The sequence below is a fragment of the Marmota monax genome, unplaced genomic scaffold (genome assembly GCF_021218885.2).
Source record: "Marmota monax isolate L192 unplaced genomic scaffold, Marmota_monax_Labrador192_F-V1.1 WCK01_AAM20220418_F8-fsc00181, whole genome shotgun sequence".
NCBI classification, from domain to species: Eukaryota; Metazoa; Chordata; class Mammalia; order Rodentia; family Sciuridae; genus Marmota; species Marmota monax.
The window spans coordinates 1,873,616-1,901,106 of record NW_026694276.1 but is presented as its reverse complement, the minus strand read 5'-3'; the positions used below and the strand labels follow the sequence as shown (position 1 = coordinate 1,901,106).

General features: G+C 46.0%; 2 protein-coding genes across 6 annotated transcripts; both read right to left on the bottom strand.

Annotated features, from left to right (window-relative positions):
* Nucleotides 1-1,782: 1,782 nt before the first annotated feature.
* On the bottom strand, nucleotides 1,783-5,550 carry Psrc1 (proline and serine rich coiled-coil 1). Of its 3 annotated transcripts, none has more exons than XM_046467126.2 (8): nucleotides 5,240-5,550; nucleotides 4,838-4,892; nucleotides 4,685-4,742; nucleotides 3,852-4,293; nucleotides 3,366-3,480; nucleotides 3,033-3,281; nucleotides 2,634-2,727; nucleotides 1,783-2,421 (listed from the first exon to the last, which is right to left on the bottom strand). In XM_046467126.2, exons 2-8 carry the CDS (start codon nucleotides 4,854-4,856, stop codon nucleotides 2,418-2,420), a joined length of 981 nt encoding a protein of 326 aa, XP_046323082.1. In that variant the 5' UTR covers nucleotides 4,857-4,892; nucleotides 5,240-5,550; the 3' UTR covers nucleotides 1,783-2,417. The 3 variants fall into 3 exon arrangements, with proteins under 3 accessions (XP_046323082.1, XP_046323083.1, XP_046323081.1); XM_046467127.2 differs by lacking the exon at nucleotides 5,240-5,550 and adding an exon at nucleotides 5,094-5,211; XM_046467125.2 differs by lacking the exon at nucleotides 5,240-5,550 and having other exon boundaries at nucleotides 3,852-4,742; nucleotides 4,838-4,898.
* Nucleotides 5,551-11,195: 5,645 nt separating this feature from the next.
* On the bottom strand, nucleotides 11,196-25,662 carry Mybphl (myosin binding protein H like). 3 transcript variants are annotated; one of them, XR_006856757.1, is made up of 10 exons: nucleotides 25,362-25,662; nucleotides 16,384-16,472; nucleotides 15,655-15,850; nucleotides 15,031-15,170; nucleotides 14,746-14,905; nucleotides 14,526-14,662; nucleotides 13,440-13,626; nucleotides 12,558-12,600; nucleotides 11,409-11,431; nucleotides 11,196-11,293 (listed from the first exon to the last, which is right to left on the bottom strand). XR_006856757.1 is itself a non-coding variant. In XM_046467287.1 (9 exons), exons 1-8 carry the CDS (start codon nucleotides 25,504-25,506, stop codon nucleotides 12,590-12,592), a joined length of 1,065 nt encoding a protein of 354 aa, XP_046323243.1. In that variant the 5' UTR covers nucleotides 25,507-25,662; the 3' UTR covers nucleotides 11,196-11,431; nucleotides 12,558-12,589. The 3 variants fall into 3 exon arrangements, 2 of the variants coding, with proteins under 2 accessions (XP_046323243.1, XP_046323244.1); XM_046467287.1 differs by having other exon boundaries at nucleotides 11,196-11,431; XM_046467288.2 differs by lacking the exon at nucleotides 11,409-11,431.
* Between the last annotated feature and the right edge of the window lie 1,829 nt (nucleotides 25,663-27,491).

Sequence of the window (27,491 nt, the reverse complement as noted above, 5' to 3'; positions counted from 1 at the left end):
TTAAATGAGTTAGCACATATAAAGTGCTTAGAACAGTTCACAGTACATAGCAAGAGGCCAATAAACACTGGCTTGTCTTGTTGCTACTGGGGTGGAAAGGGAAGTGAAAGGAGAATGCACAGACAGAAAGACAGGCCAAGGGAAGGAAGTAAGCAGTTAGCTGAACAAGAGGGTCAGCTGCAGCAGGTATGCCAACTGAATGCTGCTTAGTTGGAGTGGAAGGACTGGGGGTGGGGGCAAAACATTAAGATTGACCCAGGGTGTGAACAGAACATGTGTTTCCTCTCTAGCCACCAGGGGGCAACAGCACACAGGTCTGCTGCCTGTTTTGCCTCTAATGACCCAAGGAAGGTTTGGCTCACACAAAGGTGCCGCCTGCTGGTCATGGCTGTGCGTGTCCCTAGGCTTGCTGAAGGTGCCAACAGGATCTGCTCCCTAGACACAAGGCAGGCAGGAAGCTGGGGAAACACACCTGAATTTTTTTTTTTCTTTATGCTGAATTTCTCCAGAACAAAAAACTTGATGTCAACCTCCTTGCCTCTCCCGCAACATCGGTTCTTGGAATTTCAGGGGTTCTAGGAGCTGCTGCAAGCTCAGGGAAAAGTTAGTGTCTAAGCAGCTGTCATGGGGATGTAGGTGGATATGTTAAATTAACCTTAGGATCAGCCACAAAAAGGGAAAAGCAGGGACAAGGAGGAGCACTTAAAGTTTAAGTAGGGCACTTACGGGCATACAGGCACAAGCAGGGACACCAGTTGGCAGTCCCATTTTCTTCTGCCCAGTGGCCTGCTACATTTCTTAAGTCATGACCTTGCCTTTGAAGAAGGAAGTTCCTTTAAAATTCAAAATGAACTGAGTTGGTTCTGGTTGCAAGAATCAAAGGCTTTGGGGCTGGGGCTGTAATTCAGTAGCAGAGCCCTTGTCTAGCATGTGTGAGGCACTGGGTTGAATCCTTAGCACCACATAAAAATAGAATAAAGGCATCCTGTCCCTCTACAACTATTAAAAAAAAAAAAAAGAGTCAAAGCCTGCAAAAAGTGGGAGACCCTAAGCTGTTAGGGGGTCCTTATCATTTATTCAATAACTACCATCTTATACCTTATTTATTTAATATTTATTTTTTAGTTTTCAGTGGACATAACCTCTTTATTTTATTTTTATGTGGTGCTGAGGATTGAACCCAGTGCCATGGGCATGCCAGGCGAACGCACTACCGCTTGAGCCACATCCCCAGCCCAGTATACTTTGTCACTTATTCAAAACATTTTCTAAATAAATGAATGAAATGCTCTGTTACATTCAAATCACAATATTAGGGCACTGCGGAAGTTTATAAATTCTGATCCTAGCTCTCAAGTCCAGTAGGGGAGATGAGAGGACAGACAACTCAAATGATGTGAAGTGCAATATGACAAGGTGTCCCAGCATCTTCTGTCTGAGGCGATCAGGGAAGCTGAATGTCACCAAAGGAACTTCTCAACCCATAAGTTCAGCAGACAAGGAGGCTCCATTGTCTTGACAGAAAAGGACATTCAAGTTTAGGATATGAATAACAATTTACCTAGATCCTAGCATAACTGCCTCATGTGATTTAAGCTACACTTATCTTTGACCTGGACCTTCTAATAATATCTGAATCTACAGAAAGACAGCTTGTTCCCATCAAATGCCAACAAGAGGGGTAGTTACTGCCGGATGAACTAGAAGCTCAAGGCCCTAGGACCTACTTAGGCCCCTGCCTGGGAGGTCTATCTCCGCTTTCTCAATAGAATTACACAGAGGTTTACAACAAATTTATTAGAAATTGGAGCAGAATTTACTTCCAGATATATAGGAAATTAAAAAAAAATACATTCATTTTATTTTAAAGAAACATAGAGTAAGCTTATCATCAACTAGCCTACGAGGAGTCACAGAATTCACAGGAAACAAATTCTGGAGACCAGATGCCTGCCTTGCCTCTCCAAACAGGCCTGAGTCCAGTAGAGGATGTGATTCAGGAAGACCTATCCTCAGAGAGCAGAAGCTGGCTACAGAGGCCATTCACATGGACTCATCCACTGAACCAAGGCCTGGGAAGATCAAATTCTCTGGGGCTGACCACAAGAGTGGGGGTGGAGAACACAAGCAATTTGCCAGAATTCTTCATTTTCTTTTTTGCTAATTTCACTGCTATGAGGTCACCTCTTTTCTCTTCATCTTTTTTTCAGCCCAGAGAGTTTGAATCTATTTCAGTAAAACTCAAATCCACCCCATCTCCTATGGTCTATATTCCTGGGGGGTTATCACCCTGGTGGCATGTCTTTCTCCTGTCCCTGGGCCAGAATCTGATGGAATCAGGGCCTGCTATTATAAATGAATCCAAGCAGTGACTGTAGTGGTTTGCTACTGAATTCTTGCTCGTCGTCTTGATTTCTTTATCTGAAGAAACAGAAGAACGAACTGTTTTAAAAGTGCCCATCCTCATTTAGCTCACCTGTCACCCCTCAAGTTCAAGCTCTTCAGGGTGGGAAGAAATAGGACTCCCTGTTCTTGGCTCCCTTCCTGATCACCCCTTCTCTATATAGAATTCTGGACTTCTGTGCACAGTAGCTTGGAAGCCCAGGTGATGGGTGCAGAGAGACCAGCCTTACCTGGTAGGTCCAGGGACTGCAATTTTCCTGGGGGGCTGCAGATTGCTGCGAGCGGCACCAGCAGCAGGAAGGTTTGGTCGCTGGGAAATAGGAACTTGATAGGGGTCAACAAAAGAAATGTGTTAGCAGAAAGTTCAACTGACCTTCTCAAAAAAGAAATATTGGATGAAGCCAGAGTGCCCCCCCCCACCTCTGTCAAGGGAAAAAATATGAGGTACTTGGAAACCAAGCCTGAGACTCTCTACTGGGCCCCACATTCTCTGCTTAACTCAGTCTCCTCATCTTCAAACGGAAGATGTCAAAAGCAGTCATTGCCAGCTCTGGGAGGATGAGGTCACCCTGGGCCAAGTTAGGTTTTCTTCCTCCTGATTTTGTATCCTTATGTTCACTCTTTCTCACCTCTGTGTCCTGCAGTGCTTGGTCTTAGAGGCCCTTTCCGAGTTGACACAGAATCCGGAGGGAGGGCACCTTTGCCAGGTGGTACACTCCGGCTGGTGAGTGGCATTCGGCTAGAGGGCCTGGGAATAGCTGAAGGAAGAGGGAGTCGACTGGAAGCCTTAGTAGCTGTCCCCTGTGGCCGAGAATGGCGTTGAGAGTTGCTGGTTGAAGGCTGTGGGGCCAAGGCTTGTCTGACATGGGTAGGTGGCCCTGTTATAAAGTAGTAGAAGCATTTCAAGGTAAGTTTTACTTCCTCCTTACCCCATCACCCACAGCTTTGCTGCCCAGTCTCACTTGCTGTTGCCCTTGCATTGGGCCCAGCCTTGCCCCGGAGTGGAGGAGTTGATTGTACAAGAGGAGATGATGCTGGGCTTTTGGATGCAGGCAACAGATTGCAAGTGGGTGATTCCTGAAAGAGAGAGAGAGAGACATGGAAAAGGGGGGGAGGGGAGCTAGAATGTAGAACATATTGGTTCTGCTGGCATAAGGGATTAAGGACTAGAGAGGCAGGGAGCTATCTAGATCCCAGTGAGGAAAAGCAGAAGCTAGCTGCCAACATCATCAACACCATCATTACCATCAACACCACTTTTATTGAGAGCTTATTATAATCATTAGCCTCTACATTGTAGTATAGCACTTTCCCAATGTATCTCATTCAATTCCAATTCTAGAGGCAGAATTACTATTCTCCTTTGACCAATGAGGAAACTGTTGTGCCTTCAACATGTCATGTACTATGTCTAGGGGTGCACATGCCACTCAGCCCTCCAAACTCACCCTCTTCACACTGGAGGGCCTCTTTCCAGGTGTTACTCTAAGAGCCCTGGCTGACCCCTTCTTATCACTGCTCCGGAGCCGAGGTGTCAGGCTGCTTGGGGAGGGTGTGCTCCAAGCCAAAGAGCTGACATTGGGTAGCAGGTCTCGGACAGGGCTGTCCTTCAGCACAAAGGTCTCCCGTCGAGGGCTGGGCTTCCCTCGGAGAGGTCCTGGGCCCTGACCTGAGCTCTCCCGATCCTGTAGGGCACACTGCTCCAACTGAGCTGCCAGCCGGTTGGCTTCATCGAGGATCTCTTCCAGCTTCTCTGGACTGAGAGGGCCTAAGCTGAACCTCACACCCTGGGGTGCAGGGGCCACTGCATTTGGGTCACTTCGGTGGGAGAGGCCCCGTCGGAGTGGTTTCTCTGGAGTCACCAATACTGCTGCATCTTCCTCCTCACGACTGAGACAGAAAATAAACAAGGCACCAAGACCACACAAAAAAGGAGCAGGGGACTGTGCAAGACAGGCCAAACAAAACTCCAAACTAACATCCATTCTGGCTGTGAGACCTGGCCTCTAGGTGATGAGATACTTGGTTCTCTGAGCTCTAATAGGCCTTTAGCATTTACTGACATTGGGAGGATGAAGATGCAACAAATCCATGTGCACTTCTTAACAGCCCTGAAAAATCACTTGTTTCTCCTTTCCCTTCCCTTACCAATAGTGTCCTAACAGCCCCAGTGCTTCAAACTTTGCTAAATTACCAACCCTGGCTCTGGAGGCCAATAATTCAGCAGTAAGGCCAAAGAGGTGTTATTGGAGGGAGATAAATAAGATAAAGCAGTTGGTACCTGTCAGATGGGGACAGACCTCCAAAGTCCAAGGTCTCATCCACAATAAACTTGACATCTGAAGGGGAAAGCAGAATGAATGCCAGCCACTGGTCCCTGCTTGAGGCGGCTCTCGATAGCAAGGCCTCATTCGTCCCTCCAGGGCTTCCTTACCTTCCTCCAAACCCTCCATGTCCAATCAGCAGGAGCGAGTGAGCTTAGACCTGAACTGGAGAGAAAATATACTTTTCCTTCAGGTATCCATCCTGCCCCAGGTTCCCAGTTATTCTTGGGATGCAAGCCAGGGACTGGAGACATGTTGCAGTAGCACACGCCCCTTTAACTATCCGCGATACCTACCGGAAAGTTGCAGAGAGCTCCCCCACTCCCACCAGATGGCCCTCCCACCCCTCTAAGCCCTTGGACTCACTGGGGAAGGTCTGCGTGCCCCGCCTTCCACCCCGCCACTATCCTTCGGGTTTTTCCTCTCATAAGCCACCCTTCCACTCTCGCGGCACCACACGGGAACCACACCTCCCGCCCATCCGCAGTTTCCACTTCCCGTCCCAACCTTACCTTCCACTAAGAAGCTTTCTTTCCACAATCTAGTCCCGGGAATCGGCTCCCAGAGGGCGGGGCTCCTTTCGAATTTCTCAGGACCCACCCACTTCTGCCACATGCGCACGGTGATTGGCGATTCTCAAGGGGCGGGGCTATGACGGAAAGCCAACCGAAAGCCTACCGATGGGGTCGAAGGTGGGATGGGTAGGAGAGGCGTTCCCAGGAAGACTCCGGCCGCGAGGGGGAAGCTGGGCTGCGAGAGGAGGCCGCGAGTGCGCGCGCTACCCTGGAGCCCCTCCTAGGCTCCTAGACCTAGAGCCCTGCGCAGGAGGGCCCGGCAGGGGCGGAACCTCGTGGCGGCGCTTGAGGGAACGGGCCAATGAGAATGGGCTTTGCGCCCCGCCCATCCCCTCTTCCCCTCCCTCCCCTCCTCCCGCGGAGCCGAGGAGACCAGTGTTTATTGGCTGGGTTCTCCGCAGAGGCTGCTCCAGAGAACCACGACAGGCCCTAAAACTACTGCTCTGCGGAGGGGAATTCGTTTCCTTGGGCGCATTGTGCAAACTCCTTGTTTGCTGAATTTCATTTCTTGTGATTTTTTGATTTGTAGATGAAGCCCCCCCCCCCAAATAGGATGGCCACCAAGGAAGCACTTTTAAGTATATTTTATATTTTAAGTATTTTAAGTATATTGAGGTTCTCAAAGAAGTACATCCTCCATTGCTAACTCTCTTCCTTCCCACACTGGATTGGACCCTGGGGCGCTTTCACTGAGCTGTATCTCCAGCCCTTTTTAAATTTAAGTTTGAGACAGAATCTAAATTACCTAGATTAGCCTCGAGCTTGTGATCCTTCTGCCTCAGCCACCAAGTGTAACTGAAGTTTTTAGACGTGCACCATGGCGTTCAGACCTGTGGATTGAACCCAGGGCCTTGTGCATGCGAGGCAAGCACTCTATCAACTGAGCTATATCCCAGCCCCCTCTGATCTCTGATTTTTTTTTTTTTTTTTTTTTTTTTTAAGCAAAAACAATCGGAACCTCAGGTAGCCAAGGTTTTCAGAAAACAACTGGCTTTTTACCCAGGGAGATTTGGGTTCAAATGTAATAATGACTCCTTTTACAAGCAGGGCAGGATTGAGTATATTTGCCTTCTTGGGTCTCCTGTTCGCTTGAGAAAAGAGGAAGAATTAGAAGGATAATTATCAGCATCAAGTTTTATATGTTGTGCCCACAGATTGTGAGGGGGTGTTTGTAATTAGCTACCTCGGAACTAAAAGCTGTGTTTATAAACTAACTGCTTTAGCTTACTTACTAGGGGATGTTGGCTAAATGTTGCAAGTGAATAAGCTGGGCCACCAGTTAACAGAACTTCTTAGAAATGTTCTAAAAATTTAAAAAGTGAAAAGCTCCTAACCATGGTTGTGGAGCTTTCCTGTAAACAAAGAGCCTGAGTCCTTAGAGTTTATAACCATTGTTTTTGCTTTTTTGTTTCCTTCCTAGGTTCTAACTGTAAATTTGAAGTGGTGAGGTCTGTAGGAGGGATATGTAATAAATACCTCAAGAAGCAAAGGAGCCTTGGAATTTTAGGGAAGTGATAAGGGAAAAGGTGGGAGGCCCAGAACTTTCAAATTTATGTGAGGAAGAGCACAGAAAAAGAGATTACCTCTTTCCGATGATGCAGATGTTAGGTAGTAGCTAGCAAGAGCAGTGAAATGCATGGTAAGGTCATAAAGTGTTCTGTAAATTATTTCAAGGTTCTTCTTTATGATAAGGTTATAAAGTGTTCTTTAAATTGCTTTAGTGTCCTTCTTTAAACCATCTTAAGAAATCAAATGGTGGCAGTTAATCTGTAGAAAACAATCCAAAGCAAGGGAACTATTTGTAAAACACTTCAAGAGAGAAGGATTAATGGGACTAACTCTTGACAGGATCTACTGAGGTTTATGTGAAGATAGGAATTATGTTTGTAAGTGTCTTCAATTGTCTGGGAAGGAAGATTCCCTCCTTCCCCAGGTACACTAAGGTAACTTCTGATCAGCTATTGACCCCAATGCCCACATTAACTTGTAGATGAAGCCCCTCTAAATAGGATGGCCACTATAACTGAGGATACACTAAGGGCAAAAACTCCACCACCCAACATGAAGAAGGATTTGAATACCCAGTTGGTGAAAATTGCTGCAGGAGGACCCCAGTTCTCAAGTTAACTTGTAAAACAATAAATTTGGGGACAGCCTTATCTCTTATGTTGCTCTCAGCTTGGAGAAAGCCTACTCTCCCTTGAGAGTGCTTTCTGCTTAAGCCTCACTTTACTTTTACTTTACTTTCGCTTATAATAAAGTTATCTTATATAACTTTTGGTGTCTGACTTTAAATTTTCTTACATTGAAACACAAGAAGTGAAGTTTGGAGTTTCAGCTCCTTACTTTCTTGTGACAGAGATGACATTTTAAAGTTGCTTGCAGGATTCAAAGTCTATGGGGGTGGAAAAGCCAGTCAGTAGCTTCATCTCCCAGGCAAGTAGCAACAAAGATTAGAGGAGAAAGAGCTGTTAGTAACAATGTTCTTTATCCCCAAAAGCAACCTGAGTAGGGGACTCTACACTTTAAGTTTTAGCAAATTGTTAGTTTCTCCTAAGGAAACTCCCTTAATTTTCTGTCTCCAAATTATGATCTTGAAAACTGTTACAGTTCATAAAGAAAAACAAAAACTAAATAAACAAAACCCCAGTAAAACTACTTTTTCTCTACCAAAATGAAAGCAAAGCCAGAAAGTACAGATTTCAGATACAAGAATTCTTCATGTAGTATAAGGAAAATATTTGATGTTTGTTCCCCTCTCTTGAACCCTAAAACTGTGTGTATAAGCAGCTGATTAATATTTTGGACAAATAATAAGTTAGTGAAAAAGTTACATTCCTTCCCGGGCACGTAGGAGAACTCAGCTCAAAAGGAACTCCATAAACATCAAATGCATAAATGAGAAAGTTAAGGATTCCAGGGCAGTATTTCTTAAATGCAGAAGGATTAACTGAAGGTCTTGTTCGATGTGAAGATTTTTCCTTTACCAGGAAGGTTTGGGATGTATGAACTTTAAGGGAGGCCTCTTTAAGTGATTCAGCAAATAGCAGAGGCCAGAGGTCTCACTGATGGACACTTAGGGCATTATAACTGAGGGTATTTCACTTCTTCCTGACCTACACTCTGCCTCAGCCAGATGGAGGCATTTTTGCCATTGTGTACCTGGCTGACTGGCTCTGGACTTTGGCCTTTACCCCTACATTCACCCCCACCCTTGGTACTAAGGATTGAACCAAGGGGCACTCTACCACTGAGCTACATCCTCAGACCTTTTTATCTTTTTATTTTGAGACAGGGTCTTGCTAAGTTGCTGGAAGTTTCACTAAATTGCTGAGGCTAGCCTCAAATTTGCAATCCTCCTATCTCAGCTTCCTGATTTGCTGAGATTTTAGTCATGCACCACACACAGGTTGCTCCATCCCCACATTCTTGGGTTCCATAGTGAATTAGGCCTTATAAATGATTTATGTGACTATTTTCTCAATTTTCCCAAGGATAGTAACATAAGCAGTAGCATCTTAGTTGCATAGGAAGAAGTTAATTTATGACAGACTGTGGGGAGCCATTCTCACGAGTGACTGGGTGACTCCCAGTTTGGGTCTGAGGCTTCTGGCTGTGTTGGAATTTTCCCGGCCCTCTCCTGATGAGAGAACCCGTCCGTGTGGGGGTGTGACTAACCCCGGGGGCCCAATCACTGACCCTGACCTTGGAGTGCGGGCCCCCCCTCAACCTTCATTGGATGGAATTATCCCCTGAATTTCTTGTTTCCCAATAAAAGGCTACTCCCTGGCATGCTCGCTCTCTCTCTCCTGCTAGCCCTGAGTAATCCTTGTTGCCCTGCTGGGCGGTTAGAGGAGGGAACCAGAGAGGGGAGCCGTCTCGGACCTGGCAATAGAAATAAGGTAACTGAGTCTGTGTGTTTTATTTCAATCTCTTCTAGCTAACTTTTATGCCAAGAACCTCATTAATGAAACCATTGCGCTGGCCGCATGGTGGAACAGACAATAGATACCTTGTGGCATCAGCTTAATTCTAGAGGAATTCCAGTTGAAAAGAACTGAACTAGATATTTTGCCTCAACTGAAAACAGACTTTGGGTCTGAACAGAAAGGCCCTTCCACATGCTTTTTAGCCAAATCACATCCCCTTTTTCCTCTTCAAAATCTTTCCTAATATTTATTGCCTCTGGGAAAAAAAAATTTTTTCCCCTTAAATCCATGATTCCAACTTAGACTCACTGGGTGAAGAAGATGAGAAGAAATAGGGAAGGCATGGAGTCAAACCAGCTCTGCTGCTTACCATGTGCGTGACTTGGGGGTGGGTGTTTATAAACTTCAACTTCTTCATTTATAATATGAAGATTAAAGGAGATAAAGCACTTAATTCAGTGCTAGAATAAGCATGGAAAGCTGTTTATTTGTTTTTTTCTTTCTTTCTTTCTTTCTTTTCTTTTGTAGTACTGTCAATAGAACCCAGGACCTCACACATGCTAGGCGAACATTCTATATCACTGAGCTATCCTCAGCCCCAGTTATTTGTTTTATGTAACAAACCACTTGGAAAATTAGTGACCTAAAACAACAGCAACCATTTATTTGCTCATGATTTTACACTGGGGCAGGGCTCTGCAGGTATTGATTGAGCTTGACTAGGGCTGAAGGGTCCAGAGGCCACAAGTTTCTACAACTGTGGTACTGGCTGTCAGCTGGGATATGCAGGTGTCTTCCATGTGGCATATCATAATCTAGCTTGACATTTTTTACACAGAAGCTGACTTCCAAGAGCAAAAGCGAAAGTTATTAGACCTTTTAAGGCCCAGGCTAAGAACTGCCACCTCGTCACCTCAGCTACATTATTTTGTCCAAATCAAGCCACAGGATTCAAGGGGAGGGAAAACAGATTGGAACTCTTGGTGGAACGAGCAAGATGGCTATATGAGGATGGGAAAAACTACTGCCATATTTTGCAGAATATCTTTATCTCATTTTTTTATGGGCCAGGCTATATGGGCAATGACTAAATAGACTCCATTTTACCCTGAGATTCCATGTCATTTAAGAAATGCTTCTCTCTTGGGAAAATCCCGTTTCTATACTCATCAACAGTTGCTTAGCATAGCATATTGACAATGCAAAATGGCAAAATTATTCCTTCTATTCTTATACACTGTACTTGTACAATGTACCCTAACCGCATAGAATGTTAATGTTTGTCTAGATGTTAGTAATTGTTCTTTAACTTGTGCTCAACCACAGTCTCTTTAATCCACTTCCCCTTCAACTTATGATGTGAAGTCTCATGATTTTTGTTTATGATTTTGAAACATGGCAATGGCCATTTATGATTAATGTACTGATATGCTTTACATGTGCTTTTAAACTATAAAAGGTGTCCTCTAACCCCTGGAGGACGTCGAGGAGTGCAAACTTGCCATTTGCCCTCTTCCCATGAAGCTAGTTCCATCTCCTGCTTTGAGATGGACTTGGTGATTTATTGCAATCTTGCCATAACAATTTGATATAAAAATGAATATAACTATAAGTAAGGGATGCTCACATCGCAGCCCTCAGGCCTGATTATGTATGCTTGTATCCTGCTATTTGCCACTTGGCGATGGATTTGCATTCTGTTATCCCAACTTATATTGGAAAGCCAACAGAAGAAGGGAGCAAGTCATCTTTACCTCTTTCCAGCACCTTCTACTATACTGAGTTGAATTCAGTTCTGTCATGAACTGCCTAGGGAAAAGGACAGTGTCAGAAACCTATGTGGAAGAGAATGTGAATATAGAAGAGGAAAAGAAAGAATGCAACAGAAAGAGAAGACAGTCTAGCTAAAGGATTCCATTTTTCTAAATATTTTTTTCCCATATAGAAAGGCTCAAACAGGTGCATGGAAGAGCCACACATTTATTTAGATTACTCCAAATCAGACCTTGTGCTAAAGCTCCTTTAGAACACAATCTTGTCACAGTCAGGCTTCCTGGAGGCCCTGAAAAGAAAGGGCACGTTGTGGCCATCACAGCAAACAGCCAGCGCACACCTGGGAAGCTGAAGCCACCTCTCTTCATGGTCCCAGGGACCTGTGCGATGAACTCACTACCTACCTTGCTTCATCCCTGGGCTCTGGCTGTGAAAGAGAGAAAAAGAGCAACAAATACCCACACCAAGGAGCCCAGCATTAACCCAGAGGGTGGAGAGATGGGAAGACTGTGTTCATAAGCCAGCTGGCAGGCAGAGCTCTCCTAAGGAGAATCCCCTGCTTTAATGCAGCCCTTAGGGTTTTTATTTGCTATGTATCAATGATGGGCTTAAGTAAATAGCTTCGGGGACTGAGATTGTTACCAGTTTTCCTGGTCAGGAGCTACAACTCAGGGGGACGTTGGGAGCTCATTCTTGCTCATTCTTTCTTCTTTCTTACCTAACTCATCCATTTATATACAACATATCTATTGTGAAGGATTTAGAATTTGAAGGAGCTACCAAATTTTAAACAACTACCTCAGTTGTCCTTTGTGAATAATGGGCTGCTTGGGAACCATGTGCCCAAATGTTAAATTATTGTTGGCATATAATGAAAATGGTGATTTCCTTCTCTTATATAGGAAGCATACATGACATTCAAAGTTACATATAAATAAACTAATCTGTTTCTTATACCTATGATACTGAGGTAGAAACACCTAATGGACAAGAATAATCTCCTGTTCCTACTCATCCAAGGTTTTTTTTTTTTTTTTTTTCTTTTTCTTTTTGATCCTGAGGATTGAGCCCAGGGGTATTCTGCCAGTGAGTGACATCCCCATTCCTTTTTAAAATTTTTTATTTTGAGACAGGGCTTTGCTAAGTTGCTGAGGTTGTTCTCAACTGTGTGATTCTCCCGCCTTAGCCTCCCAAATTGCTGGAATCACAAGCATGTACCACCAAACCCACCTGTTTTTTCACCCTTACCCTATCCCTTAACAACTTTTCTTATAGTACCTGCTCAGTTCCTCTCACAGAGCCTCTCAGGATTAGATAGATGTTCTCACCATTCTTCAGAGGACCATCAAATTTGATCCTTTCTCACCAACATACAGAGAAAATAGACTTCGTCTATGGCAAATTCCCTCTACAGAGGTAACAGTATTGGTTTGAAAAAATGGTCACCGAGGGTACATGGTTGAGAGGCTCAGGAATATACATTTGCCCCAGACCCAGTAACACCCGCATAACATGAAATAACCCTTCAAGGCACCCTGTCCGTCTTCCCTTACCTTTCTTATGTACAATGTCCTTTTAGGTAGCTTCAGTTAGGAGCTGCAAAAGTGCACATATTTCTCAATGTTAACAACTCAGAAATCTCTGGGAAACCTTTCAAAGCATCGCGAAGGGATATTCTATTTTTGTTTTTTGGGGAGTCCATTCTGCTAGTTAGGGAGACTATATATTAAGGAAGAGGAAGACATATAAAGGCTTATTCATTCCTGATTCAAGCAATTAACATTTTGACAGTGCCAACTGAGTGTCAGAAACTAGGCTAGACAATGGGGAAACAAAGGTGAATATAGACAGTGTCCATGCCCTCAGTGCTTAGAGTTCAAGGAGGAAACAAATCCATAAGTAGATAATATGCTAAATGTAGTGATGAAGATCTGAACAAGGTGACAGGGATGGATAAATGAATGAATACATTAAAGAAGTAGAGAGGATGTGCAATATTGCCTTTAAATAAACCAGAGGGGGAAGAAATAAACAGCTGTAGTTTTTGTGGACTGGGTCAGGAGATTGTATAACTTAAAGAAAAAAAGATCTCAATGGGAACTTGAACTTAATGCCTCTAGAGTGTCAGCTCCTCAACTAACCAATACTGGAAATCCTGGATAAACCAGTTACCTCCTTGTGTTTGGGGTTTCTACTTTGTAAATCAGGGAAATAAACAAACAATTCTTCCTATATTATAGAATGGTTATGGAGAGAAATGAGACAGTGGATACTAAAAATGTCTTCTCAAATGCATCCTAATGTGACCGTGTTGAGAGGACCTGGAGTGGGAAGCCCTTCTCCATCTAAACTTATGTCTCTGGCTGCTGACTTTTCCACCAGGGGAGAGGGAGATGACGGGCACTGTAAGGCACCAGTTCCTCTCTTGCCCTTACTTTTCACATCCACCCGACAGTCCACAGATGCCTCCCCCAGGGCGTTCACTGCCTTGCAGGTATAAATGCCTCCATCAAAGGGACCAGGCTTGCGGATTTCTAGGGAGCAGATCCCCAGGTGACTGAGGGCTCTGTATTTGGGGTTGCCTTGGATATCCATCTTGTTCTTCAGCCAGATGATCTTGGGCTAGAAGATAAAGATGAGGGGGTAGAAAGAGGGAGTAAGAACAAATTGCTCTTTCTGTGCTCAATATCTGGGACTCTTCCCACAAGGCTTGTAGATAATGACTTCCTGGAAGACTCCCTGTCCTTGATGTTGTGGGAAGAGATTTCTCTTTCAGTACCTTCACCAATACCCTCCCTTCTCCTTTATTTGATTGAAAAGAGCACCCAAAACCTCACCTTCTTCATCAAATACCTTTGACTGGAAGAAAGGGGAGAATTTCTGTCTGATACTTACTGAGTGGCCCTTCATGGATCATAAACTCTGGGCATCAGGGTCTCCTCTTTCTATACATACATTGTTAACCATTCATATTCTAATCCAACTGTTGCCTTGTGACTAGTCCCCTCTTGTTAGAAAGTAGTTTCTAGAGTGGGCATATTGATATTACCCTTCTAAGATGTGATTGCCATATTGTCTCATGATCCAAAAGGTACTTGGTAAAGATTTCTAAGGGTATTGTTAAAGGTATTTAATACTAGATTTTAAATAGAAAGCCTCCCTCAAAGTTATAGCCAGAGGCCCAACTTTAGGCAACTTGCATGTGACTGTCCCTGAACAGATGAAGTCTGGGTAAGTGAGTGAGGACAAACCAGCAGGACTCCATCATGCCCAATAGCAGCAGGTCAGGAAGTGACATCTTTGTATATGAGGAACCAATACTAAAAGGAAACATCATTTGCATCTGTCCATCTGGAACTACAAATGCCCTGACTGTTCCTAAATAACCTGCCATTAAAGAGGGAGATGACGGCAGGGAGAGGAAATGTGAAATTAGAATGCTCTGTGGTAGTAACTAAGGTTAGGATGGGAGCATGAAATAGCTCATACCTCCCCTTCAACTTCCCCAACTCCCCACTCACCCTGGGAGAGGCGCGGACGCAGCAGAAGAGCTGGGCATCATAGCCAGTGATTGTAGTGCAGTCTGCCAGAGGCTGGGTAAACCTTGGGGCTTCAGAGAAGTCCCGCTGGGCAAACCCCTTGGTCTTGTAAACAGTAGCTGTGGGCATGATGTGGCATGAGATCCCCATCCCTCTTCCACTCTTTAAGTCTTTCTAGTGGTGATCTCTGCGCTTTCCTTACCTGCTTTCTGGATGTGGGCAAGGTCAGCAGTGACGGGGGCTGTTTCACTGAGTCCACACTGGTTTTCAGCAAAGACACGAAAGGCATATGAGTTGCCCACAATGAGGTCGGAGACAATGCAGCTGTTGCGGTGATATTGCTCCAGCACTGTGAACCACAGCTAGGGGGCCCCAGAAGATGCCATACGTGAGACAACTGTTCTATGAACTCATCCCACATGGAGCTGCCAGAGGACCATTTCAGAATGCCCTGTCCCCTCCTCCCTCCTTTCCAGCTGGGCCTCACCCCAGATTTTGTGTCAGCCTTCTGCACTGTGTATCCCAGAAGTGTCGTGTTGCCCGTATCTTGGGGAGGTGTCCATTCCAGGGTAGCGTTGGAGCCCCAGACGTCCACCAACTTAATACTCTGAGGAGGGCCTGGCCTCTCTGGAAGAGCAAAGCCATAGCAGTGGGCATAGTATAACCCACGTGCATCAAAATCACTTCAAGAGTGCCTCCTGCCCTCCCATCTTTCTCCCTCTCTCCATACTAAACTCCACTGAGAAAAGTGTCCTATTAAACTTTATTTTATTTTTTGATACTGGGGATTGAACCCAGGGGTGTTTTACCACTGAGCTACATCGCCAACCCTTTTTATATTTTTATTTGAGACAGGGTACTAAGTTGCTGAGGCTGTCTTTGAACTTGTGATCCTCCTGTCTTAGCCAACTGAGTCACGGGATTACTGGCATCTGCCACGTTGCCAGCTTGGCCTCTTTCCATGCTCAGGCCCCTTCCCCTCGCCCACCATTGTGTCCCACACTTGGGGTTGGGGCATCAGCCCAGCTTTCCTTTTTCCCTAAGATGGCTCCTCTTTAGCCTAAAGAGGGAGCTCCTAGGAACTACCTCCCCCTCCCCCACCTCCACTTACCAATCACCAGGATATCAATGGTGGCAGTGGCCTCCAGCCCACCCAGCTGCACACAGAGTTGGTAGTGGCCCGAATCAGCACGTTGGGCTTCTCTGATGAAGAGGATGGAGTCTTGCTCCCCATTCCGCACACTCACACGATGGGTGTCCAAGGCACAACCATTGTGTGTCCAAGTGGCTCGAGGTTTGGGCTTGCCCTGAAGAATGTAGATATGGCTGGAGCAGCCCAAGAGGCTTCTGTACCCTCCCTGTGGCGGTTGAGATTAGCTCTACCCCAGGTCCACAGTGTTGCGTGATTTGCAGCTGCAAATTCCTTGAGCTAGAGGTTGGTGGTCTCTTCTGGGGACTTCTTCCTTTCAGCAACAGCCTCAGGATCATGGGAAAGGGGGATGGCTTTGAGGATCATGGGAAAGGGGATGGAATCGAGGTTATGGACACCCCTGGGACTAACTTGAATAGCTGCCCAAACTCCCAAGAGCCCTCCAAGTTGAGGACTCCCAGACCTCTTCAGACAGAAGGTCATAGATTAACTTACCTCCTCCCACAGGCACCCCTGACCCTACCAAAGCCCACCCTCAGGGGTGAAGAATAAATGGGTCATTTGGCCTTACACTTCTGGAGATGTGACCCTTCCATTCAGGAAGACTGCCCCACTGCTAGCAGGACTCTTGTTATCTGTTTCTAAATAAAAAACCTTGGTCTGGTCCCAGTAAGGGGCTGGCATGATCACCTGGAATGGGATTAGTAGGTTCACTGTGTCCCCAACCTTCCGGATGTACGTCTGCCTCAGGGCCCGAGGTAGCCAGATCTTGGGGTGCACTGAGTGATGGAAAGAGAGAACAGGAAGTGGATATTCAGAGGAAGGGGATAGTACACATTAAGACTGCACACTAAGGATGATGGCCTGGGCATCCTTCACCAAATTAAGCCCCTATGTTAGGGGATGGGAAGATTGTTCCCATTGTCCTTCTTTCTTTCTTTCTTTCTTTCTTTCTGACAGTGCTGGGGATGAACCTAGGGTCCTGTGCCTGCACGCTTTCTATCCCTGAGCCCACCCACATTGTCTTGCTGGGATTTAGGAATGAGTCTTTGGCTGAAGGAACCCAGGGAGAGTATTTAAGTCCCTGCAGAAAGAGCACTGGATAGTGAGACTGACACTTTTAATTTATTACTCTCAACTACTGACTCTCCATCAGCCAGAGTTTTGTCTGCGCTCAGTGTGTATTTTGTGTTTTCTGTGTGGTGTGTGTTTTCTGCCCTTTTCTGCATTGGTTCTTAGCTACTTTGCTTGTCCAGAGGCCACTTTCAATATTAATCCCCAACTCCCAGTTCAGCATGGACTTCAGGAGAATGCTTTCTGTTCTGTAGGCAGAGCAACACCCTGGACTCCAGCAGCCTCCCACTGGGACAGCATTGATGTCATCACAGGGAGCCTGCGTCTGGGTCCCTTCCTCTGTGTGACCGCCCTGTTCCTGGCGCCTGCTTCCAGTTGGTGGAGGATCACTTTGTACAAACAAAATCTGGGAGAGATTAGGTCCCCCCCGCTCACCTCCCCTTGATCCCCCAGGCCTATCCCAGTGAGGTGTAAAGATTAGATGACATTTATTGGCTTCCAGGATGATGATAGGAGATGCTTTAGAGAGTGCTGAGTGTAAGTTTTGGGGAATGATCAGATGCCATTTCTCTTTCTTGGAGATGCCTGGGGCTTCATAGGCTGTCAGAGTAGGAATATCCCACTTGGGTCCCCTGGGGGCTTGTTGAGAATGACCTCTTCCCAGGGCTGCTGTTTGCTCCCTTCCCCAGCACAGAGAGTCCCCTGCTGCTGTTGTCTTAAGTAGAATGTGACAGCGCCTCAGTTCCCACCAATAAGCCAGGCCTCCCTGCCAAAATTCAGTCCTAGCAGTTAGAAAAACTCCACCCCTGGTACATTCCTGTGGCAAGCAGCAGGACTGCTCAATAGCAGATTCCAAACTTTTTGATAACACACATTTCCCTGTAAATACATTCCTGAGCATTTACCCCAACACAAGTATGTTTACCTACAGATTGAACTGTTTAAATATGTACATGAAGAAAAGCAAACATTTAAGTGATGACATTTATAATTAAATAAACAGAGGTCAGACTATGTTCTTCCTACACCTCAATTTATAGACCCTCCCCCATCAGTCTCTCCAGATCACTGCCCATTGTAAATGAATATACAGACAGCGCTGGAGGGTTTATTTCACATCTCTAGTTTTCTTTTTGGTGAATGGCTTATGCTTTCACTTGGGCCGCGCCTATCTTGGATAGCACCTTTGGAGCTGGGTGCTGAGGGACGTGAGTGTTCTCAAGAACAGGACAGTAGCAGAGCTGCAGGCCACAATGACCCTGCTCTGGTTGCCCTCTGCTGACTTTGGTGGTTGGGGGTGGGGTAGGAAGAACAGCGGAAGTGTTGTGTGATGTGTTCCTCTCCTGTGACCATGTTGGCAAGCAACCAAGGAGTTAGAAACAGGCGGACATGAGTTAAGGGCTTTTTGAAAAAGAGAACTGTAAATGGAAAGGAAGCTCAAAACCTTGTCTTGCTGAGCTTGGTTCCCCGGTGTTGGGTAGGGAAATAACCCTTCACATTTATCGGGGAGAGGGTAAGAGAAAAGATGACTCTGCTGTATAGAGACTGTCAGAGTTATTGAGACAGTGAGGGACCACCAAGGGACAGAAGATTAAAACCCCAAGGACCCCTTAGCCCCTGACCTGTCATCTATCAAAGGAATGGTACAAAGAAAGCATGGAAAAACACTGAAGGCCTTAAGTCACTAACCTGTCAATTCCTTCAAATTGGCATGCGTTTGTCCCCCTTTTCTTTCCTCCTTCTCTATTATACTTTTCAACTATCTTATAGCCAGGGAGTTGTACTACGAAAATGGAAATATTGGTGTCAGAACATCTCCAAAAGCTAGGTGCAGTGGTGCACACCTATAGCCCCAGCAACTTAGGAGGCTGAGAAAGGATCACAAGTTCAAGGCCAGCATAGGCAACTTAGTGAGACCCTGTCTCAAAAAGGGCTGGGGATATAGCTCAGTGATGGAGTACCCCTGGTTCAATCCCTAGTATTGAAAAAAAAAAATCTCCAAGGATAAATTAAATAGCTGCTTATCTGTATCTTCCATAAGGAAGACATTCCCTGAAAAATTATGACACATGACTAGTAGAAAATGACCAGACTCCAGCCCAGCCTGGCAACTTGATAAAAAACTGGATCCTTCCTTTGGGGAGCAGGCTGATCTCTTTCTATCAGTGCTCTGTCAGGTAACACTACCCCTCATTAAAGCTTTGCCTAGGTGTTCATGTTCCTTGGCTTGATTTCATTTCTGCAGTCGCTGGGTCAGAAGTTCCCATGTCTGGCATCATCATGAAGGATCCTGGTAACAAGGGAATGACTGGAAGAAAAAGGAAGAACCCACTTTCTGTGTGTTATCTGTCCATTTGCCTTCTCACCAGTATCTGCCCAGGGCTGGGCTGGGCATCAGAGTCAGGATTCTGATGTGACCTCCAGCGGCCTTCAGGGAAAAGGCAAAGGGATAGTCACAAGGACTGAAGAGGGTCAAGATGAGGAAAGGAACCTGGGCCTTCATGCCTGGGAGATGTGCGACTGAGCCCCCCTCCGCCTCCACCTTCGGTGGGAAATGGACTTTGATGAATAGATCACACTAATGTATACTTTTTCTACCTCAAGTTTCTTTTGTTTATTGGAAAAACTCCTTGGAAAATGTCATCATTCTTTCATCTGAGCCAAAGAGGAAGATGAAAGGAATAGACTTATGTAGAACATAGGCTCTGGTGGGGGAATCAGGGTAGGACCTCAGGATGGCTTTAGAAACCTTGAGGGGAGCTCCACTGGTACATAGCCAGCAGAGGGAGGCTCTGGTGGCACTGAGGTGGCAACCTGTCCCTCCCCAAAGGGCTCCTGGCCCTTGTGTATACGTGAGATTCCCTGGCAGGATGATGGAACTGAAGTTAGCCCCTCTGAGGGTGAGTGGGTGGGGTGCTGCTCTCCACAGGCCTGGCCCCCAGGGACAAAGGGCTGGAAGTGCACAAGAAGGTTTGGCAGTGCCAGCTGCCCGGTCAGCAGTGAGTTTTCTAGTGGCCGCCCAATTCAGCCCAGCAGCAATCTGACCCTTGTTCAGAATGTAACGGGGCTCACTTGAGGCATCTCTTGGCACCTCCACAGACAAGCGAGGTGTAAATTGTACTGACCTTGGGGAGCATGGCTTCTCCTGACACCCAAGGTCTTCCTTCTCCTCAGATGCCAGGAAGGATGTGACCAAAGCCTAGAGCTTCAGTTTTCTCAGACCAGGTCTGTGGCGGCCCCAGTTTTGTTTTCACCCTTCACAGAGTCTTGGGGAAAAGGCATTTTGAAAAGCCCTCTGGAAGCTCAGACCTCTGAGCTGCCCAAGGCCAGCTATGGCTTTGAAACTAAAGATTGCCAGGGATCCCGAAGTACCGGCATTTCTTAGAGAAACATTCAGAGATGCCTAGGGTGTGGTCTTGACTTTAGAAACCTGCCTGGTGGACAGTGATGGGAAAGGAGTGTGATGACCACAGAAGAAACTTGCAAAGGGTAAGTGTCACCTCCTTGAAGACATGAAACACAGATCAGAAAACAGGGAGGGATGTAGAAACAGGCAACGTTATTCTGAGATAAAGACCCCCACCACCACCATCAGTGCCTCATATTTGGTTTTAGAATCAATGGCTCTGTCTCCAACACTGCCCAAGATCTGATTCCTGGGGATTTCAGCACCCATCCTTTTAACCCTGTGGGGCCTTGCCCATCCTGGCCCACCACTTGTCCCATACCTTATTGTCCTCCCCAATAGTCACTGTACCCTGAGTCTCTAAAGCAGGAACTGCAACCCCTGTATGATCTGAATTGTAAGCGTCCTGTTCTCAACACCTCCATATCAGAGACGGCTACTTGGCCACCAAAACTGTTATCCCATGTATAGTGTAGTTATCTCTGAGAAGTGGCTTCCCAGCCAGGGACACTTCCCAGCCCCCTTACTGTAGACCGTGAGACTAGTTCTTGCCAATGAAATGTGAGTGGAAATGATGGGAATCACTTTTTGGTCAAGACCTATATGCAGATGATCATGGGATCCTTATGAAAAAAAACCTGCATCCCTCATTCGCTGCTCAGAGAACTATCTGCTGAATAGGGACACTTGTTTTCAGTTCTTACACTAGTGAGAAAGAAACATCCATTATTTCTGCCATCTGTCTGGTTCATCTATTAGTCTATCCTAACTATTATATAATCTTTACTCCTTTAATCTCACTTCCTCTAATAGTTCAACATCAGCATTTTTGTTCGTTTGTTTTTTGTATTAGGGATTGAACTCAAGATCCCTTTACCTCTGAACTACATCCCTAGACCTTTATAAAAAATTTTTTTTGAGACAGGGTCTTGCTAAATTGCTGAGGCTGGCCTCAAACTCGTGATCCTTTTGCCTCAACCTCCCCAGTCTCTGGGATTATAGGTGCTCAGCAAACATCAGCAATTCTTCAGCACCACTGAGCTCTATGCTCCATTATCCTACCACCCTTTTGCTATCAGCACCCCTCTTGTGTTAATCACTTTTTTTCATGGCCATTATTTTTTTTTTCAAGTTTTTATTTGTTCTTTTTAGTTACATATGACAGTAGAATGTATTTTGACATTATACACACATGGAGTATAACTTCCCATTCTTGTGGTTGTTCCATGGCCATTATGATGCTGACTCTCTTGCATACTCACCCGAATCCCCGAATCCTCTTTCACCCCATTGCACCTACGTGGCAATACCCAACCCTGGTTAATTGAAGTTTCCAGCCAGGTGTGGTGGCACATGCTTGTAATCCCAGCACCTTAGGACGCTGAGGCAGGAGGATCATAAGTTCAAAGCCAGCCTCAGCAATTTAGTGAGGCTGTAAACAACCTAGTGAGACCCTCTCAAAATAAAAAATAAAAAGGGTTGGGATTGTGCCTCAGTGGTTAAGTGCTCCTGGGTTCAATACCTGGTTCCAAAGAAAGAAAGAAAGTTTCTTCCCACTCAGGGCCTGCAGAGTCACAGAGAGGTCTACGGGGGAAATGGGAACTATGAGACTTGCACTGCATGGCCATCACCAGGAAATGCTGCCTCCAAATAGCCTGGCAATTCTACTGACTTCCCCCTTTTACTCCATCTCCCATTTCTGGGTGACTAGCACATATCTTTTTAAAAAAATATTTATTTTTTAGGTGTAGATGGACACAATGCCTTTATTTTATTTACTTATTTTTATGTGGTGCTGAGGATCGAACCTAGGGCCTCACCCGTGCTAGGTAAGTGCTCTACCATTGAGCTACAATCCCAGCCCCAATTAGCACATACATGTTTCTTCTAAAACTTCTAGACCTTTTCCCTCCTCATTCTCAATTGATAATCTTACTAGTTTCTAAGACCCACCTACCTTCTTCTTTTTTTTTTTGTATCAGGAATTGAACCCAAGGGCACTTAACCACTGAGTCACATTCCCAGCCCTTTTTATTTATTATTTTGAAACAGGGTCTTAGTAAGAGCCTCACTAAATTGTTGAACCTGCGATCCTCCCAAGCTGCTGGGACTATAGGCATGCACCACAACGGCTGTCATATTTTTAACAACCACAAAGCACACTCCTGCTTCAGGGCCTTTGTTCCTGTTACCTCTGCATAGAAAATATTCCCCTTGAATCTCTGTTATGATGCTCAAGTATCACCTTATTTGTGAGGTCGTCATGGAGTATCCTTTTTGAAATAGGAAGCTTGCATGCTTCCTACCCCAGCACTTTCTATCCTCTTCCCTGTGTTATTTTTGGCATAGCATTTATCACCACCTGACATATTATATACTTTACTTGTTTATTTATTAATTGTCCAACTCCCTTTATTAGAATATACCCTCAATGAGGGCAGTTACTTTTGCTATTTTATTCATATCTGTAACTCTGGCACCTTAAACAGGGCCTGGCACATAAAAAGCACAAAAATAAATATTGTGGGAGGAAAAAGGAGGAAAGAAAGAAAGAAGGGAGGGAGGGTGGCAGAGAGAGGAGAGGGAGGAAGGAAGGAAACTTGCTCCCAGGGATGAGACTCAGCTTCCCAAACCTGAAAGTCACAGGACAGTTCACAGTGAAAGAGGGTTCAAGTCAGTTAGATCAATTATGCTGAAGTCAGCAGCTGGGCCCTCCCTCTTCTGTCTCACTGTCTCATGTTCTCTATGGCAAGGATGTAGTCTCTTCCCCAGCCCCTCACTAGTTTGGAAGTTCTCCTCTAGCCTTTGCCAAATTTTGTTCCCAGGACACCATGCCTAAGTACTGTACAGATAGACATAAATCAGTTACCAATGCCAGCTTCCTCCTGCCTATTCAGCCATGAAGAAGCCTTGCTTGACTAAAAGCTCATTGTTAGCCAGTTGCATTTTATTTTGGTGTTGCAAATTAATTTTTGTCTGCTCTATTTCCCATGTGTGCTCAAGGCATCCTCCCTTGGTCCCTGCCTGCTCTGAGTAAGATGAGGAGTTCAGAGGAAGACAGTCCTGGCACCTTGAAGGATCTTTGGATGAGTTTCAGGGACTCTGCAAACTCCCTGAACTCTTTTGATGTGTTTTCCCTGGGGTGAGAGGCCACATCTTTATTGGGGGTCCCTAGCTGTCCAAAGATTATGATGCAGATTTGTTCAACTTCTCAATTTGTAGATGGAGGCCTTGAGAAGTGAACTGACTCCCTTTAAGTAAAGGGATAGAGCTGGGATTTGAACCCAGGTCTTCTTTTTCCAAGCAGCAAATAGACACATGTACTTTGCACAGTGTCAAGGGTGTCCTTAATGCCTGTCACCTCTAGGATACCCCTGGGTTGAGCCACTGGCTGGTGGCAGAGGTCTGCAGTGTGTAGAGCTGCCATACAGAAATATGTGTGGCCAGGGATTGTCAGAGGCTATCTGCCCACAGTGTCCTGCTCTGCAGGCAGAAGCCAGAAGCCTGGTGAGACGAATGCCCACCCCCGGGGTTCCATAGAAGCCAGGAGAGAGAGTTGGGGAGCCAGCAGAAAGAAGAAGTAGGGGAAGTTCTCATATCTGAACTAGTTCTCATTCCCTCTGCCTGTGATATATTCTCTGGGCTTTTTAGGTTTTTCTGCCTAATTGCCTCAATTTAAGACATGAATAATAACTTCTGCTTCCCCTACTTCTTCTTTCTTTTTGTAGTGGGGATTGAACCCAGGGGCACTTAACCACTGAGCCATATCCTCAGCCCTTTTTAAAATAGTTTATTTAGAGACAGGATCTCACTGAGTTGCTTAGGGCCTCACGAAGTTGCTGAGGCTGGCTTGAACTCACTATCTTCCTGCCTCGGCCTCCTGAGCTGCTGTTCCCCCTACTTCTTCAAACGGACAAACTTGGCCAATTCTCTGTTCTTGAACAGCTTCTGAAAACCCAGTGTCTTCAGAATGCTATGAGGTGGAGAGCTTTCCAGCCTATATGGAGATGGAACTCTTGGCTTCCTCTCCTGACTTGGAAGTATGGATTCACATTTCGATTTATCTCTTCCAAGGCACTTTGGATTATCTTGGCAATCCTTTCAATTACCCTACTATATAAATGTTCATCAATCACCATTTCACAGACAAGAAATTGAAACTGAGTAGTTAATTGACTTGTCCAAGGTCACGGAGCTGCCAAAATGAGCGCTGGGAATGGAGCCCAGATCTTTGCCTCCAAGTTCAGAGTATCTTTTCTCCTACCTCTTCCTACCCTGGGAGTCCGTGGGCCTCTGGTTTGTGGTCCTTGCATCCTTTGCACTTAGGACTTTAAGATGCCGAACGCTGGGGTTTGAGCGGCTGTGTTAAATGTTTAATACAGCCCTGTGGCTGCTTCCGAAGATCACCACGCAGAAGGAAGGAATCTGGCTTCTACTCTCGGTCTCTGGTCTACACGTTCAACATGGTGTACACCTGTGCATGGGTCCCAAGGCCACCCAGGTGAGCCACAGAGACCTCAGCCAGGGGCAGTTGGGATTGGGGTGGGCAGTAGGGCATCCTGGGGTTACCTCCCAGCTCGAGAATGCCTCTTCACAGAGACTGTCATGGAGGGGAATCAAGTGCTTCTCCCAGAAAGGCTCCATGTCCATGGAGCTCCATCTCTGAAAGGCCAGGATTTCCCCCTGGGTGCAGTAGGGGTGTTGGGGTGGGTCCCAATGCTGTGGCACTGTCCATGGAGAGGCCAAGTGTCACTGTGTTGATCAATACTTAGCCTCCCAGTGGCCTCAGCTTTTCATTTCCCCTTCTCCCACTGCAGATAGCTGCCATCTCACCCTTCATTTCCTGCCCAACTGTCCACTAACACATCAGGTCCTCCCAGTTCCAGTGAAGACATTTTTTTAAAGGTAAAAATAAAAACATAATTTTTAGTCACTATAAATGCCCACAAACACTAATCACTGATTTCTCAGATAAAAAGCAGAAACCCAGCAGACACTTGAGCAGTAAGGAAGAATCCAAGGAGGCAGGTGGAGGCTCTGATGAGTGATCTGGCATCTTAAGTACCCATCCCATAAAACATCATAAAGTCACTAAGCTGGGCAAACACCTAAGGAGGTACAGTTGGGGAGGTAGGGAAATTTTTCCAAAATCCCAGCCTCCCAACCCTTGGCATCTGCCAGTACTTACCTTCCACAGTGGGCAGGAGCTGGGGAGTGGGACTGCCCACCCACTGTTTCAGGGAAGCCTCAGGCTGTTCAGTATCTGCAGGGCTGGCTTTTTCTACCTGCAGCTTGGAGCCTGAAGCCACCTCCAGAATTGTGGCTGCCTCCATGCTGGGCCACCCCAGGCTGGGCTCCAGCAGAAGATTTTCACTGTTGGTGGGAGGGAGGGGCTGTGCATCTGCTCCCTGGACTGGCCTCCTGGGTACCAGTCATAGGCTTATGTAAGTGGGCTGGCCTTTCCCTACCCACCTACTCACAGCAGAGGGTGAAGCTGGGGCTAGGGGAAGAGAGAAGGATCAGAGAGCAGCCCAGAATAGCCACAAGAGGAGGGCTGAGGTGGCCCTGTTATCTTGGGAGAGAGATGACACCCACATAGCTCTAGGGAGGGAGGGGGGAGCTTGAGCACAGACCATCCAAAAGGGACCTCTGGCTTCTGTTGGGAGGATTGGATGACATCTCAGCTTCTGACCTCCAGCTTATCCAACAGGGCTTCAGGCCCCAAGACCAGCTGACCCACAGGCACACCTTTAGCTGCTCGCACATTCAGTGAGTCCTGTAGTCTCATAACTCGCCCTTCACAGGACCCTCCCCATCCTCTCTACTTGATCCCTCTCTTTGCCCCAGCCCTGCCCCCAGAGCAGGGCAGTGCCCTGGTGGAGCCTGCACACGGCAGAGGCTACAGACCACTACCCAAAGACCCAGAGTCTAGCTGGGCTCTGTCACCAGCTAGCTGTGTGACTTGCCACACACCAGGTGCTAGGGGTGGAACCTAGGGTTTAGCATTTGCTAGGGAAGGGCTCTACCACTGATTTGCACCCCCAGCCCTGACAGTGTCTCTTAAGTCTATTTCTTCATCTGTAAAGTGGCTAAAGTAATAACTACAGGGTCGTTGTGTGGATTAAACGAGCTAATCTCTGTAAAGTGTTTAGCAGAATGTAGTTGACTAAGTGCTTGATAAATGGAAGCTATTTTAGGTCAGGCCAGTATTTTCTCCCTTTGAGAGTGTCAGTGGCTCCCTCCCTATGAGATAAAGCACAAATGAAGTGAGAGGCAGCAGGGCAGAGGGAGGAGAGCTCCTGGAGGAAGGGAGGTGTGACTTCTGGCTGTACCACTCTGTCACCAGCTGGTGGCTCAGAGCTGCAGGCCTATGAAACAAGAGTTACTGATGCCATGATCATATTGAGGACAAAATGATAAAATGCAGGAAAGTGGGCGCCCGTGATAGGTGTGGGTGATGCATTAAAGGCCCTGCCTGGTTTCTGGGCTCACCCACCTGCGGTTTTACATGTTGTATGTTCCATTCAGAATATCTGGTTTTCGATCATGTTCCTGCTTTCCTATCTCCAGAAGACAGCATTCCGTTTGTATTTAAAAACAAAAAACAAAACATTTTTAGAGTGGTTTTAGAATCATAGCAAAGTTGAGTGAAAGTACAGAGTTCCCATGTATCCCTCCCTTACCCCTATATTTTTTCCATGGGGAGAAAAATCATTGTGGTCGACTGAATAGGCTCCTTATTCATTTTAGCCTCCAACTAGGGGGCACCTGGTAGGATCCCAGGAACTCTTACCATCTTGGGGTGATAGGAGCCCAGTTTCTTTGAACTCTGGATAGTCTGTGGTTCAGAACAACCTATAGATGTGCTTTGGTGTCAGGAATGTGTTCATCAGGGGCTGGGATGGCTGAAGAGGGCAAGTGTGGAGGTTGACCTCTGGGTCTGGTTTGACTGGGAAAAGGTTAGACTTGTGTCATGTCAGAGAAGATCTAAAGGTCTCTGACCTTTTTCTCATCCATCCTAGCACAGACCCCTAGAAATTGTAATCTCCCAAACCAGGGAACCCACTTTTTATACCTCACTCAACCACATTTTGGTGAGGAAGCTGGAACAGCTTTCAGTCCTAACCTTTTGTAGCAATGAAGGTGTAAAGAATCAAATTTAAACTGCAGATTCCTGGGCTGGGGATGTAGCTCAGAGGTACAGTGCTTGCCTTGCATGTATAAGGCCCTGGGTTTAATCCTCATTATTGCAAAGATAAAATAAAATGCAGATTCCTTAGGTCTGCCCAGTAGAAATTCTTATCAGTCTGGGTAGAAT